General features: G+C 52.6%; 1 protein-coding gene across 1 annotated transcript in view; it reads left to right on the top strand.

Annotated features, from left to right (window-relative positions):
* The first annotated feature begins 2,746 nt into the window (after nt 1-2,746).
* The window catches only part of PFAS (phosphoribosylformylglycinamidine synthase), a 35,189-nt gene continuing 21,068 nt past the window's right edge, over nt 2,747-16,867 (top strand). Inside the window, exons 1-10 of the mRNA XM_053933184.1 lie at nt 2,747-3,890; nt 4,877-5,015; nt 6,291-6,396; nt 7,125-7,311; nt 8,670-8,775; nt 10,079-10,219; nt 11,642-11,766; nt 13,289-13,417; nt 14,696-14,827; nt 16,549-16,677. Coding sequence (XP_053789159.1) covers nt 3,680-3,890; nt 4,877-5,015; nt 6,291-6,396; nt 7,125-7,311; nt 8,670-8,775; nt 10,079-10,219; nt 11,642-11,766; nt 13,289-13,417; nt 14,696-14,827; nt 16,549-16,677 — 1,405 coding nt within the window. The 5' untranslated portion in view covers nt 2,747-3,679. The remainder of the gene's footprint in view (nt 3,891-4,876; nt 5,016-6,290; nt 6,397-7,124; nt 7,312-8,669; nt 8,776-10,078; nt 10,220-11,641; nt 11,767-13,288; nt 13,418-14,695; nt 14,828-16,548; nt 16,678-16,867) is intronic.

Here is a 16,867-nt window from a genome sequence, read left to right as displayed (position 1 = left end):
AGGATGGATTTTGGGGTCCCGGGTTGGATTTTGGGGGTCCCGGGATTGATTTTGGGGGTACCGAGTGGATTTTGGGGTCCCGAGGTTGATTTTGGGGGTCCCGGGGTTGATTTTGGGGTCCCAGGATGGATTTTGGGGTCCCGGGTTGGATTTTGGGGGTCCAAGGGTGGATTTTGGGGTCCCGGGGTTGATTTTGGGGGTCCCGAGTGGATTTTGGGGGTCCCGGGTTGGATTTGGGGGGGGAGGGGGGGTTCTCAAGGCCATGACGTCACTCTGACGTCACCCACGACCTTTCCGCCCCTGCCGCGCCCCCTCCCCCCCCCCGGGGTCACGTGGGAGGGTTCGGCCTTGGGGGGGGAGGGGCGGGGGGAGGGGCGCCCCTCCCCCACCGCCCCCAACCCCCAGCGCGGGGCTGCCCCAAAATTCCCCAAAAAATCCCAAAATTTCCCCCGAAATTCCCTTGAAAATCCAAAATCCCCAAAATTCCCTAAAAAATCCCCCAAAAGGGAAAAAATTCCCCAAAAATCCTCCCCCCAAAAGCCCCAAATCCCCCCGAAAAGCCCCAAAAAATTCACCAAAAATTCCCAATAAACCCCAAAAATTCCCGAAAATTCCCCCAAAAACGTCAAAATTCGCAATTTCCCCCGAAAATTCCCCAAAATTCCCAAAAAATTCCCCTAAAAATTCCAATTTCCTTCTCAAAAAGCCCCAAAAAAGCCAAAAATTCCCCAAAAGTTCCCAAAAAACCCCAAAATTCAATCAAATTTTCACCAAATTCCCCAAAATTTCCATAAAAAATCCCCAAATTCTCCCCAAATTTCCCCAAAAAAACCCCAAAATTCCACCAAAAATCCCCTAAATATCCCCAAATTTTGGATTAATATTGGGCAAATTTTGGGTGAATTTTGGGTGAATTTTGGCCGCATTTTTGGTGATTTTTGGGCTAATTTGGAGCGAATTTTGGCTGAATTTTGGATAAATTTTGGGCGAATTATGGGTGAATTCTGAGCAAATTCGGAGCGAATTTTGGAGTTCTTTTGGCTGAATTCGGGGTAAATTTTGGATAAATTTTGGCTGAATTTTGAGCGATTTTTGGGTGAATTCTGAGCGAATTTTGAGCGGGTTCAGGGTGAATTTTGGGCGATTTTTGGCTGAATTTTGGGTGAATTTTGGATGCATTTCGGAGGATTTTGGGGTAAATTTCGGATAAATTTTGGGTAAATTTTGGCTGAATTTTGGGTGAATTTTGGGCGATTTTTGGGTGAATTTTGGATACATTTTGGAGGATTTTGGGGTAAATTTCGGATAATTTTTGGGGTAAATTTCGGGTAAATTTTGGGTAAATTTGGGATAAATTTTGGCTGAATTTCGGGTAAATTTTGGCTGAATTTTGGGTGAGTTTCGGGTGAGTTTCGGGCGGATTCCGAGCCATTTTTTGGGCGGATTTCGAGCGAATTTGGAACATTTCGAAATCAATCGCGACCCGGGCGCGGTGGGCGTGGCCTGACCTTGGCCCCGCCCCCGCCCCGCCCCCGCCCCGCCCCTCCCCCATTTTTGGGGTCCCCCGGGGCCGATTTTGGGGAAGATTCGGCGAATCCCGCGCCAGGTACCGGGGGGGGGAGGGGCGGCCGAGCCTTGGCCACCCCAAAAATTTGGGGGGGACCCCCCGGAGGGGGGGAGGGGAGAGGGGGAGGGGGCGCACGTGGGGAGCACGTGGCGGGATTTGGGGTTTTTGGGGGGTTTTGGGGTTTTTTTGGGGGGGCGGTGCCGAGTTTGGAGGAATTGGGGGAATTTTGGGGTGGGGGGGGGAGGGGGTCCCGGGGGTGGAGACCCAAAGTTTGGGGGGATTGAAGTTTTGGGGAGTCTGGGTGTTGGGAGACCCCAAATTTGGGGGATTTGGGGGAATTTTGGGGGGATTTTGGGGATTTTAGGGGATTTTTGGGGGGGATTTGGGGGATTTGGGGGAATTTTGGGGGGATTTTGGGATTTTAGGGGAATTTTGGGGGGGATTTGGGGATTTGGGGGAATTTTGGGGGAATTTTGGGGGGATTTTGGGGATTTTAGGGGAATTTTGGGGGGATTTGGGGATTTGGGGAAATTTTGGGGGGATTTTGGGGGAATTGGGGGGGATTTGGGGTTTGGGGGATTTGGGGGTTTTTAGGGGAATTTTGGGGGTCCCGGGGGTTTTGGGGTCACTGACGTTTCGGGGGGGTCCCGAATTTGGGGTTTTTAAGTGAATTTGGGGGGGATTTGGGGGAATTTTGGGGTTTTTCGGGGAATTTTGGGGTCCCGGGGGTTTTGGTGTCACTGAGGTTTCAGGGGGGTCCCGATTTTGGGGTTTTTAGGGGAATTTTGGGATTTTTCGGGGAATTTTGGGGGTCCCGGGAGGTTTTGGGGTCGCTCAGGGTTCGGAGGGTTCCGAATTTGGGGGATTTTGGGGAATTTTGGGGGTTTTAGGCGAATTTTGGGGTTGGAGACCCCAAATTTGGGGTTTTTAGAGGAAGTTTGGGGGAATTTTGGGGTTTTTAGGGGAATTTTGGGGTCCCGGGAGGTTTTGGGGTCTCTGAGTTTTCGGGGGGTCCCGAATTTGGGGGATTTGGGGGAATTTTTGGGGTTTTCGGGGAATTTTGGGGTTTTTAAGGGAATTTTGAGGTCCCGGGAGGTTTTGGTGTCACTGAGGGTTCGGGGGGGTCCCGATTTGGGGGATTTTATGGGAATTTTGGAGTTTTTAGGGGAATTTTGGGGGTCACGGGAGGTTTTGAGGATGTGAGACCCGAAAATTTGGGGAATTTTGGAGGGAATTTGGGGGAATTGGGGGTCCCAGGAGAGGGAGAACCCCCAATTTTTGGGATTTTTTTATGCAGAAAATTCCCAATTTTTTATGTGGAAATTGCCCAATTTTCACGATTTTTGGGCAGAAAATCCCCAAATTCAGGATTTTTTTTTGGGAAACCCCCCCAAATTCAGGATTTTTTTTTTTTGGAAATCCCCCAAATTCAGGATTATTTCTGGAACCCCCAATTTGGGATTATTTTTTTTGGAAATCCCAAATTTGGGATTTTTTGGAACCCCAAATTTTGGGCTATTTTGCCCCCCAGATGCAGGATTTTTTTTGGAATCCCCAATTTAGGATGATTTTTTTTTGGGAAATCCCCAAATTTTGGGATTTTTTGACCCCCAAATTCAGGATGATTTTTTTTTGGAAATCCCCAAATTCAGGATTATTTTTTTTGGGAAATCCCCAAATTTTGGGATTTTTGCCCCCCCAGATGCAGGAATTTTTTTTGTGAATCCCCAATTCAGGATATTTTTTTTTGAAATCCCCAATTTTGGGATTTTTGGCCCCCAAATTTGGGATGTTTTGCCCCCCCAGTTTGGGATTTTTTTTGGAAATTCCCAAATTTGGGATTTTTTTGCCCCCCCAGATGCAGGATTTTTTTGGAAATTCCCCAATTTTGGGATTTTTTTGCCCCCCCAGATGCAGGATTTATTTGGGAAATCCCCAAATTCAGGATGATTTTTTTGGAAATCCCCAAATTTGGGATTTTTTTGCCCCCCCAGATGCAGGAATTTTTTTGGAAACCCCCAAATTCAGGATATTTTTTTTGGAAATTCCCCAAATTTGGGATTTTTTTGCCCCCCCAGATGCAGGATTTTTTTGGGAAATTCCCAATTTAGGATGATTTTTTTTGGGAAATCCCCAAATTTTGGGATTTTTTTGCCCCCCCAGATGCAGCTGCTGCGTTTCTTCGTGCGCCCCCCCAGCCCGGGGGGGGTCCCGGATCTCGGGGTCCCCTCGGGCCTGGGGCCCCCCCTGAGGGCGGCCAAGGAGGCGGAGCCGGCGGTCACGGGGGTCACCTGCGAGCTCTGCTACTACCTGGGCTGGGACGGTGAGATTGGGGCCAAAAACGGCGATTTTGGGCAATTTCGGGGTCATTTTGGGTAATTTATTGTGACATTTTGGGGGGTTTTGGGGGAATTTTGGGGTTTTTAATGGGATTTTTGTGGGTTTTGTTTGGGGTCACCTGCGAGCTCTGCTACTACCTGGGCTGGGAGGGTGAGATTGGGGCCAAAACCGGCGATTTTGGGCAATTTGGGAGATTCTTGGTGAATTTTTGGGGGTTTTTTTTGGGTTTTTTTAAATGGGATTTGATGGAATTTGAATGGGATTTTTGGTGGGATTTTTGTGGGGTTTTTTTCAGTTTTAATGGGTTTTTTTACAGGATTTTTTGGGGGGATTTTTATGGGATTTTTTCGATTTCTGTGGGATTTTTTGGGTGGGATTTTTCTGGGATTTTCCTGGGATTTTGGTTTTTTTTTGTGGGATTTTTCTGGGATTTCTGTGGGATTTTTGTGGGATTTTTTTGTGGGATTTTGGTTTTATTTGTGGGATTTTGGGTTTTTTTTTGTGGGATTTTGGTTATTTTGGGGTTTTTTTGTGGGATTTGGGGTTTTTGGGGTTCCTGAGCGGTTTTGGGGCACAGGGGAGGCGCCGCCGAGCGAGGAGGAGTCGCGGACGCTGCGCTGGATTTTGGGGGATTTTTGTGGGATTTTTTGGGATTTCAGTGGGATTTTTGTGGGATTTTTTGGGATTTCAATGGGATTTTTTGTGATTTTTGTGGGATTTTTGTGGGATTTTGGTTATTTTGGGTTTTTTTTGTGGGATTTGGGGTTTTTGGGGTTCCTGAGCAGTTTTGGGGCGCAGGGGAGGTGCCCCCGAGCGAGGAGGAGTCGCGGACGCTGCGCTGGATTTTGGGGGATTTTTGTGGGATTTTTGTGGGATTTTTGTGGGATTTTTGTGGGATTTTGGTTATTTTGGGGTTTTTTTTGTGGGATTTGGGGTTTTTGGGGTTCCTGAGCGGTTTTGGGGGCGCAGGGGAGGCGCCGCCGAGCGAGGAGGAGTCGCGGACGCTGCGCTGGATTTTGGGGTCCCCCCTGGCCCAGGGTGGGGACGTCGCCCCCCGGAGCTTCCTGAGCCCCCGCGGGCACCACGTGCTGCTGGAGATCGGGCCCAGGTGGGCGCCGGGCTTGGGATTTGGGATTTGGGATTTTCTGGGGGATTTGGGATTTTTGGGGATTTTTTTCTTATTTTTTGGGGGGTTTTTTTGGATTTTTTTTGATTTTTTGGGGAATTTTTTTGATTTTTTTTTTTTTGATGTTTTGGGATTTTCTTTTGGTATTTTGGGATCTTCGGGGGGGCTTTGGGGGAATTTGGGGATTTTTGTGGGATTTGGGCAATTTGGGGATTTGGTGAGATTTTTTGTGGGATTTTGTGGGATTTTGGGGTTTTTTGGGGTTTTTTTTCGTTTTTTTTTTTATTTTTGGGGGGGTTTCGGTGGGAATTTGGGAATTTTTTTGGGAATTTGGGAGATTTGGGGGAATTTGGGGGAATTTTGGGGATTTTGGGATTTTGGAATTTTTTTGGGGAGATTTTGGGGGATTTTGGGATTTTTTGGGATTTTTTTTGATTTTTTGGGATTTTCTTTTTTCGATATTTTGGGTGGTTTTGGGGGAAATTTGGGGGGGAATTGTGGGACTTTTTTTGAGGTTTTTTTTTTTGGATTTTTGGGGGATTTTGGGAGGAATTGGGGGAATATGGGGGAATTTGGGGGGATTTCTGGGATTTTTTTTATTATTTGGGATTTTTTTGGGGGGGATTTTTTTTTTTAATTTTTGGGGATTTTTTTTTATTTTCTGGGATTTTTTTTGATATTTTGGGATTTTTGGGGGGATTTGGGAGGAATTTGGGGGATTTTGGGGGAATTTTGGGATTTTGGGGGGATTTGGAGGAATTTTGGGGATTCGGGGGGATTTGGGATTTTTGGGGGAATTTTGAGATTTTTGGGGGGGAATTGGGAGAATTTTGGGGGTTTTGGGGTTTTTTGGGTATTTTTTGAGAGGAATTTTGCGCTAATTAGAGCTAATTAATCAGGACTAATTAATTAATTAATCTGTGCTAATTAACCCCAGGCTGGGGCTGTGTCCCTGTGCCACCGTTTGGGTGGAATTTGGGGCATTTTTTGGGTTTTTTGGGGTTTTTTTGGTAGTTTTTTTTGAGATTTCGGGCTAATTGTGGTTAATTAATCAGGGCTAATTAACAAACTGGGGCTAATTAACCCTAGGCTTGGGGCTTTTGGGGGCGCCACCATTTGGGATTTTTTTTTTTTTAGGCTTTCGGGGGGATTTTTTCGCAGCTTTTTTTTTCTTTATTCCATAATTTTGGGTTATTTTTTTGGGGGGATTTCGGGCTGATTGTGGCTAATTAATCAGGGCTAATTAACTAATTGCAGGCTGGGGGTGTGCACGCCCTTCTCCACCAACGCCGTGTCGCTGTGCCGCGCCGCGGGGCTGAGCCGCGTGCGGCGCCTGGAGAGAGCCCGGAGGCTCCTGGTGGAGGTGGGGACACCTGGGCACACCTGGGACACACCTGGGGACACCTGGGATACACCTGGGACAGCTGGGATACACCTGGGATACACCTGGGATACACCTGGGCACACCTGAGACAGCTGGGATACACCTGGGATACACCTGGGCACACCTGGACACACCTGGGCACACCTGGGATACACCTGGGCACACCTGGACACACCTGGACACACCTGGGCACACCTGGGATACACCTGGGCACACCTGAGACACCTGGGATACACCTGGGACAGCTGGGATACACCTGGGATAGACCTGGGACACACCTGGGCACACCTGGGATACACCTGGGATACACCTGGGACAGCTGGGATACACCTGGGATACACCTGGGATACACCTGGGATACACCTGGGATACACCTGGGAGTAACTGAGATACACCTGAGACACCTGGGATACACCTGGGACAGCTGGGATACACCTGGGATACACCTGGGACACACCTGGGATACACCTGGGATACACCTGGGATACACCTGGGATACACCTGGGACACACCTGGGATACACCTGGGACAGCTGGGATACACCTGGGATACACCTGGGATACACCTGGGACACACCTGGGATACACCTGGATACACCTGGGATACACCTGGGATACACCTGGGATACACCTGGGCGAGCAGCTGTACCCCAAATCCCAAATCCCCAATCCCAAATCCCCAAATCCCAAATCCCCAAACACTCCCAGGTGTCGGTGCCGGTGTCGCCGGAGCTGCGCGCTCGGCTCGGCCGCGCCCTGCGGGACCCCCTGACGGAGCAGCTGTACCCCGAGCCCCTGCGCTCGCTGGCCGCGCCCGCCGCGCCCGCGCCCGTCACCGCCATCGACGTCCTGGGCGGCGGCCGGAGAGCGCTCAGGGACGCCGACAGGGACATGGGTGAGGACACCGGGACATGGGGACACCGCAGGGGACACCGGGACATGGGGACACCGCAGGGGACACCACAGGGGACACCGGGACGTGGGGACACCGCAGGGGACACCGGGACAGAGGGGACACCGGGACACTGCAGGGGACACAGGGGGGATTGGGGACACTGGGACAGAGGGGACACCGGGACAGAGGGGACACCACAGGGGACACCGGGACATGGGGACACCACAGGGGACACTGGGACAGAGGGGACACCGGGACAGAGGGGACACCGGGACACCGCAGGGGACACTGGGACAGAGGGGGGATTGGGGACATGGGGACACCGGGACATGGGGACACCGCAGGGGACACCGGGACAGAGGGGACACCACAGGGGACACCGGGACATGGGGACACCGCAGGGGACACCGGGACAGAGGGGACACTGGGACAGAGGGGACACCGGGACAGAGGGGACACCGCAGGGGACACCGGGACAGAGGGGACACCGGGACACCGCAGGGGACAGAGAGGGGATTGGGGACACCGGGACACTGCAGGGGACACCGGGACAGAGGGGACAGAGGGGGGATTGGGGACATTGGGGACATTGGGGGGATTGGGGGGATCGGGGACATTTGGGGACATTGGGGACAGAGGGGACACAGGGGACACGGGGACATCAGAGGGGACATTGGGGACATTTGGGACAGCAGAGACACAGGGGACATTGGGGACATTGGGGACATTGGGGACATTGGGGACATTTGGGGATATTGGGGACACGGGGACATCCGAGGGGACAGAGGGGACACTGGGGTGTTTGGGGGGATTGGGGACATTTGGGGACAGAGGGGACATCAGAGGGGAAATTGGGGACATTTGGGACATTGGGGACACTGGGGAGACTGGGGACACATGGGGGGCATTGAGGACATTGGGGACTTTGGGGACATCGAGGGGACATCGGGTGAACATCGAGTGGATTTGGGACATTTGGGGACATTTGGGGACATTTGGGGACATTTGGGGACATTTGGGGGATTGAGGGGATTGGGGACATCGGGGACATTTGGGACATTTGGGACATTTGGGGACATTTGGGGGATTGAGGGGATTGGGGACATCGGGGACATTTGGGACATTTGGGACATTTGGGGACATTTGGGACATCGGGGGGGTTGGGGGCATTGGGGGATTTTTGGGGGGAATTTTTTGGGGGGAATTTTTGGCCATATTTTGTGACGATCTTGCTGAATTTTTGGGGGGGATTTTTGGGATTTTTTTTTTTTTTAAATTTTTTTGGGGGGGGGGATTTCCTGGGATTTCGGGGGGAATTTTTTCGGGAGTGATTTTGGGGTTTTTCCCCCTTTGGCCAGGCCTGGCCTTTGACTCCTGGGACCTGGAGTTCTACACGAGGCTGTTCCAGAGGGCCGGCAGGAACCCGACCTCGGTGGAGCTCTTCGACCTGGCCCAGAGCAACAGGTGAGCCCAAAAACCACCCCAAACCCGCCCAAATCCCGCCAAAAACGCCAAAATCCCGAATATCCCACGGAAATCCCACTGAAACCCTGAAAATTCTGCAAAAACCCACTGAAATCCCACAAAAATCCTCAATTTCCTGCAAAAAACCCACAGAAACCCCAAAATTCCCATCCCATGACCTGGCCCAGAGCAACAGGTGAGCCCAAAAACCACCCCAAACCCGCCCAAATCCCGCCAAAAACGCCAAAATCCCGAATATGCCACGGAAATCCCACTGAAACCCCGAAAATTCTGCAAAATCCCACTGAAATCCCACAAAAATCCCGAAAATTCTGCAAAATCCCACTGAAATCCCACAAAAATCCCACAAAAATCCCCAATTTCCTACAAAAAAGTCGCAGAAATACCAAAAATTCTGAAAAATCCCACAAAAATCCCACAAAAATCCTGAAAATTTCCACAAAATCCCGCTGAAATCCCACAAAAACCCCACAAAAATCCCAAAAATTCTGCAAAATCCCACTGAAATCCTACAAAAATCCCAAAAAATCTGCAAAATCCCACTGAAATCCTACAAAAACCCCAAAATTCCCATCCCATGACCTGGCCCAGAGCAACAGGTGAGCCCAAAAACCACCCCAAAACCGCCCAAATCCCACCAAAAACACCAAAATCCCGAATATCCCACGGAAATCCCACGGAAACGCCCCAGAAATCCCCAAAAGTCCCACTGGAATCCCAAAAATCCCCAAAAATGTCCGAAAATATCCAAAATTCCCCAGAAATATCCCGAAATATCCGAAAATATAAAAAAAAATTATCAGAAATATCCCAAAATATCTAAAAATATAAAAAAATATCCAAAAATATCCCAAAATATCCAAAAATCGCCAAAAATATCCAACACTCCCCAAAAATATCCCAAAAAATCAAGAAATATCCAAAATATCAAAAAATATCCAAAAATCCCCAAAAATATCCAAAAATCCCCAAAAATATCCCAAAATGTCCAAAACTCCCCGAAAAATCCCCCAAATTCCCCGAAAATATCCAAAAATATCCCAAAAATGTCCGAAAAGATCCAAAGAGATCCAAAATTCCCCCAAATTGCCCAAAATTCCAAAGCTGTCACACCTGTGCCACACCTGTGATGACGTCACACCTGTGATGATGATGACGTCACACCGGTGCTGATGACGTCACACCGGTGATGATGACGACGTCACACCGGTGCTGATGACGTCACACCTGTGATGATGATGATGACGTCACACCGGTGCTGATGACGTCACACCCGTTCCAGCGAGCACAGCCGCCATTGGTTCTTCCGGGGTCACGTGACCGTGGACGGCACACCTGTGCCCAGGTGCCTCCTGAGCTCCCTCATGGACACCCAGAGCTGCTCCCACCCCAACAACGTCATCAAGTTCTGCGACAACAGCAGGTGAACACACCTGGATACACCTGGATACACCTGGATACACCTGGATACACCTGGATACACCTGGGGACACCTGGGATACACCTGGGATACACCTGGGATACACCTGGGACAGCTGGGATACACCTGGGATACACCTGGATACACCTGGGGACACCTGGGATACACCTGGGATACACCTGGGATACACCCGGGATACACCTGGATACACCTGGGATACACCTGGGATACACCCGGGATACACCTGGGATACACCTGGGATACACCCGGGATACACCTGGATACACCTGGATACACCTGGGATACACCTGGGATACACCTGGATACACCTGGGATACACCTGGGATACACCTGGATACACCTGGGATACACCTGGATACACCTGGGATACACCTGGGGGACACCTGGGGACACCTGGATACACCTGGGATACACCTGGGATACACCTGGATACACCTGGATACACCTGGGATACACCTGGGATACACCTGGATACACCTGGGATACACCTGGGATACACCTGGATACACCTGGATACACCTGGGATACACCTGGGATACACCTGGGATACACCTGGGACACACCTGGGATACACCTGGGATACACCTGGATACACCTGGGATACACCTGGGATACACCTGGATACACCTGGGGACACCTGGATACACCTGGGATACACTGGGGACATCTGGACCAGGATTTCGGGGTGAATTTTGGGGATTTTTGGTTTTTATTCAGGTTTTTGGGGTTTTTTGGGGTGAATTTTGGGAATTTTGGGTTTTTTTGGGGTGAATTTTGGGGATTTTGGGTTTTTTTGGGGTGAATTCCGTGGATTTCGGCGCCGCTGACCCCTCGCTCCCCCAGCGCCATCCGGGGGCTGCCGGGCCGGGATTTCGGGGGGAATTTTGGGGATTTTTGGTTTTTATTCAGGTTTTTGGGGTTTTTTTGGGGTGAATTTTGGGAATTTCCGTTCGCTCCCCCAGCGCCATCCGGGGGCTGCCGGGCCGGGATTTCGGGAGGAATTTTGGGGTTTTTCAGGGTGAATTTTGGGAATTTTGGGGTTTTTTGGGGTGAATTTTGGGTTTTTTTGGGGTGAATTTTGGGAATTTTGGGGTTTTTTGGGGTGAATTTTGGGTTTTTTTGGGGTGAATTTTGGGAATTTTGGGTTTTTTTGGGGTGAATTTTGGGTTTTTTTGGGGTGAATTTTGGGTTTTTTTGGGGTGAATTCCGTGGATTTCGGCGCCGCTGACCCCTCGCTCCCCCAGCGCCATCCGGGGGCTGCCGGGCCGGGATTTCGGGGTGAATTTTGGGGATTTCGGGGTTTTTTCAGGTTTTGGGGGTTTCTAGGGATGATTTTTTGGGAATTTGGGGTTTTTTGGGGTGAATTCCGTGGATTTCGGCGCCGCTGACCCCTCGCTCCCCCAGCGCCATCCGGGGGCTGCCGGTGGCCGCGCTGTGGCCGCAGGACCCGGCCGGACCCAGCCCCTACGAGAAGAGGACGAGCGTCCGGCACGTGACCTTCACCGCCGAGACGCACAACTTCCCCACCGGTCAGTGGTCACTCGGGGTCAGGGGTCACTCAGTGGTCACTCGGGGTCAGGGGTCACTCAGTGGTCAGTGGTCACTCAGTGGTCAGTCAGGGGTCAGTCAGGGTCAGTCAGGGGTCAGTGGTCACTCAGTGGTCAGTCAGGGGTCAGACGCACAACTTCCCCACCGGTCAGTGGTCACTCGGTGGTCACTCAGTGGTCACTCGGGGGTCAGGGGTCACCCTGGGGTCAGACGCACAACTTCCCCACCGGTCAGTGGTCACTTGGTGGTCACTCAGTGGTCACTCGGGGGTCAGGGGTCACCCTGGGGTCAGACACACAACTTCCCCACCGGTCAGTGGTCACTCGGGGTCACTCAGGGGTCAGGGGTCACTCAGGGGTCACTCAGTGGTCAGTCAGGGGTCAGACGCACAACTTCCCCACCGGTCAGTGGTCACTCGGGGTCACTCAGGGGTCAGGGGTCACTCAGGGGTCACTCAGTGGTCAGTCAGGGGTCAGACGCACAACTTCCCCACCGGTCAGTGGTCACTTGGTGGTCACTCAGTGGTCACTCGGGGTCACTCGGTGGTCACTCAGTGGTCACTCGGGGGTCAGGGGTCACCCTGGGGTCAGACACACAACTTCCCCACCGGTCAGTGGTCACTCGGTGGTCAGTGGTCACTCGGGGTCAGGGGTCACTCAGGGGTCAGTCAGGGGTCAGACACACAACTTCCCCACCGGTCAGTGGTCACTCGGTGGTCACTCAGTGGTCACTCGGGGGTCAGGGGTCACCCTGGGGTCAGACGCACAACTTCCCCACCGGTCAGTGGTCACTCGGGGTCAGGGGTCACTCAGTGGTCAGTGGTCACTCAGTGGTCAGTCAGGGGTCAGTCTGGGGTCAGTCTGGGGTCAGACGCACAACTTCCCCACTGGTCAGTGGTCACTCGGGGTCACTCAGGGGTCAGGGGTCACTCAGTGGTCACTCGGGGTCACTCGGGGGTCAGTCAGGGGTCAGACGCACAACTTCCCCACCGGTCAGTGGTCACTCAGTGGTCACTCAGCTGTCAGTGGTCACTCAGGGGTCACTCAGTGGTCACTCAGGGTCACTCGGGGTCACTCAGTGGTCACTCAGTGGTCACTCAGTGGTCACTCAGGGGTCACTCAGGGGTCAGTGGGAGGGGTCAGTGCCCAGCTGGGAGTGTCCAGGCAATGTGGGCGTGTCCAGGGAGGTGGGCGTGTCCGTGGCGGTGGGCGTGTCCGTGACGGTGGGTGTGTCTATGGTGGTGGGCATGTCTGGAACAGTGGGCGTGTCCGTGGCATTGGGCGTGTCCCTGGAGGTGGGCGTGTCCCTGGCGGTGGGCGTGTCCGTGGCGGTGGGCGTGTCCGTGGCGGCGGGCGTGTCCCTGGCGGTGGGCGTGTCCGTGGCGGTGGGCGTGTCCGTGGCGGTGGGCGTGTCCGTGGCGGTGGGCGTGTCCGTGGCGGTGGGCGTGTCCGTGGCGGTGGGCGTGTCCGTGGCGGTGGGCGTGTCTGACCCCGCCCCCCGCAGCCGTGGCCCCGTTCAGCGGCGCCACCACCGGCACCGGGGGGCGCATCCGGGACGTGCAGTGCACGGGCAGGGGGGCGCACGTCATCGCGGGCACGGCCGGCTACTGCTTCGGCAACCTGCTCATCCCGGGTGAGAGACACGGGAAACCCCAAAAAAAACCCAAAATCCCCCCGAAAATCGGAGTCAGCACCCCCAAAAACCCCAAAATCCCGCCCAGAAACCCCTAAAAACCCCAAAATCCCACCCTGAAACCCCTAAAAAATCCCGGCTACTGCTTCGGCAACCTGCTCATCCCGGGTGAGAGACACGAGAAACCCCAAAAAAAACCCCAAAAAAGCCCAAAATCCCCCCGAAAATCGGAGTCAGCACCCCCAGAAACCCCAAAATCCCGCCCAGAAACCCCAAAATCCCTCCGTGAAACCCCTAAAAACCCCAAAAAAACCCCAAAACCCCGGCACTGCTTCGGCAACCTGCTCATCCCCGGTGAGAGACATGAGAAACCCCAAAAAAACCCCAAAAAACCCCAAAATCCCCCCGAAAATCGGAGTCAGCACCCCCAGAAACCCCAAAATCCCACCCAGAAACCCCCAAAAACCCCAAAATCCCATCCTGAAACCCCTAAAAACCCCAAAATCCCCCCCTGAAACCCCTAAAAACCCCGGCACTGCTTCGGCAACCTGCTCATCCCGGTGAGAGACAAAAAAAACCCAAAAAACCCCAAAAAACCCCAAAACCCCCCCGAAATTCGGAGTCAGCACCCCCAAAAACCCCAAAATCCCACCCTGAAACCCCCAAAAACCCCGGCACTGCTTCGGCAACCTGCTCATCCCGGGTGAGACACGAGATAAACCCAAAATCCCAAAAAATATCCCCGAAAAAAAACCCAAAAATCGGGGTCAGCACCCCCAAAAACCCCAAAATCACACCCAGAAACCCCCAAAAACCCCAAAATCGCACCCTGAAACCCCCAAAAACCCCCAAATCCCACCCAGAAACCCCAAAAAAATCCTCCAAAATCCGAATAATGATCCCAAAATTCCCCTAAAAATTCTCAAGAATCCCCGAAAAATCCCCCAAATTTGGGATTTCTGCCCCATTTTTGGGGTTTTTTCCCCCATTTTTGGGTGGTTTTTTCCCCAGTTTTGTTTTTTTCCCAATTTCGGGTGTTTTTTCCCCATTTCTGGGTTCCAGGCTTCGAGCAGCCCTGGGAGGACGCGCTGGCCCCGAAATCCCAAAACCCCCCAGAAATCCCCCGAATTTGGGGTTTTTAAACCATTTTTTTGTGTTTTTTCCCCCCCATTTTTTTGTGGTTTTTCCCCCCATTTTTTGGGGTTTTCCCCATTTTTTGGGTTTTTCCCCATTTTCGGTATTTTTTCCCAATTTGGGGTGTTTTTTCCCCGTTCCCAGGCTTCGAGCAGCCCTGGGAGGACGCGCTGGCCCCGTACCCCCCGGCCTTTGCCCGGCCCCTCGAGGTGGCCATCGGGGCCAGCGACGGCGCCAGCGACTACGGCAACAAATTCGGGGAGCCCCTGGTGGCAGGTGGGGACACCTGGGCACACCTGGGGACACCTGGGCACACCTGGGCACACCTGGGATACACCTGGGACAGCTGGGATACACCTGGGATACACCTGGGCACACCTGGGATACACCTGGGCACACCTGGGCACACCTGAGATGCACCTGGGATACACCTGGGCACACCTGGGACAGCTGGGATAGACCTGGGCACACCTGGGCACACCTGGGGACACCTGGGCACACCTGAGATACACCTGGGATACACCTGGGGCACACCTGGGATACACCTGGGATAGACCTGGGATACACCTGGATACACCTGGGCACACCTGGGACAGCTGGGATAGACCTGGGCACACCTGGGATACACTTGGGCACACCTGGGCACACCTGGGATACACCTGGGCACACCTGGGATACACCTGGGATACACCTGGGCACACCTGAGATACACCTGGGCACACCTGGGCACAGCTGAGATACACCTGGGGACACCTGGGCACACCTGGGGGCACCTGGGGACACCTGGGATACACCTGGGCACACCTGAGATACACCTGGGCACACCTGGGCACAGCTGGGCACAGCTGGGCACACCTGAGATACACCTGGGGACACCTGGGCACACATGAGATACACCTGGGATACACCTGGGACACACCTGGGATACACCTGGGATAGACCTGGGATACACCTGGATACACCTGGGCACACCTGGGATACACCTGGGCACAGCTGGGCACACCTGGGATACACCTGGGATACACCTGGGCACACCTGGGATACACCTGGGATACACCTGGGCACACCTGGGATACACCTGGGCACACCTGGGGACACCTGGGCACACACCTGGGCACACCTGGGCACACCTGGGGACAATTCTGGGGAACCTGGGACAATTTTGGGACATTTTGGAAGGTTTGGGGACATTTAGGGACCATTTGGGGCATTTTGGGGATGTTTGGGGACAATTTGGGGAAATTTTGGGAACTTTGGCTGATTTGGGGCTGATTTTGGGGGATTTTGGGGGATTTTGGGTTTCTCCAATTTCGGTAATTCCAGGTGATTTTTGGCTGGGATTTTTGGGTAAATTTGGGCAGATTTTGGGACTGGTTTTGGGGCTGATTTTGGGTTGATTTTGGGTTAATTTCGGGGCAGATTTTGGGGTGGTTTTAGTTTTCTCCAATTTGGGTAATTTTGGGTGATTTCGGCCGGGATTTTTGGGTGATTTTGGCAGGGATCTTTGGTTTAATTTTGGGTAAATTTGGGCTGATTTTGCGACTGGTTTTGGGGGATTTTGGGGCTGATTTTGGGGTGGTTTTAGTTTTCTCCAATTTGGGTAATTTTGGGTGATTTCGGCCGGGATTTTTGGGTGATTTCGGCCGGGATTTTTGGGTGATTTCAGCCGGGATTTTTGGTTTAATTTTGGGTTAATTTGGGCTGATTTTGGGGCTGATTTTGGGAGATTTTGGGAGATTTGGGGGCAGATTTTGGGGTGGTTTTAATTTTCTCCAGTTTGGGTAATTTCGGGTGATTTCGGCCGGGATTTTTTTGGCGATTCCGGCCGGGATTTTTGGTTTAATTTTGGGGTTAATTTGAGGCCCCTTTGGGGTGTTTTTTTCCGTTTTTTTTGGCCGTTTTTTCGGCCGTTTTTTCGTTCCTCCGATTTCAGCCAATCCCGGGCGGTTCCGGCCGGGATTTTTGGGGTAAATTGGGGCGGCTTTGGGGGTTTCCAGGCTTCGCCCGCTCCTTCGGGCAGGTGCTGCCCGGGGGGCAGCGCCGGGAGTGGATCAAGCCCGTGATGTTCAGCGGCGGCATCGGAGCCCTGGAGGACGAGCACGTCCGAAAAGAGGCCCCGGAGCCAGGTGAGAGCCCAGCAGGGAGCCCAGAATCGCCCAAAAAACACCCAAAAGTGGACCCCAAAATCACCCCGAAATGGCAAAAAAAAAAAAAAAACCGCAAAAAAAGCCCCAAAATGAACCCCAAAATGGCAAAAATACCCCCAAAATGAACCCAAAAATACCCCCAAAATAACCCAAAAAGGGCAAAAAAAAA

This window comes from Vidua chalybeata (genome assembly GCF_026979565.1).
Source record: "Vidua chalybeata isolate OUT-0048 chromosome 36 unlocalized genomic scaffold, bVidCha1 merged haplotype SUPER_36_unloc_2, whole genome shotgun sequence".
In the NCBI taxonomy this organism is placed as follows: Eukaryota; Metazoa; Chordata; class Aves; order Passeriformes; family Viduidae; genus Vidua; species Vidua chalybeata.
Note: the sequence above shows the minus strand (reverse complement) of the source record. Positions and strands in the feature narration are given on the sequence as shown.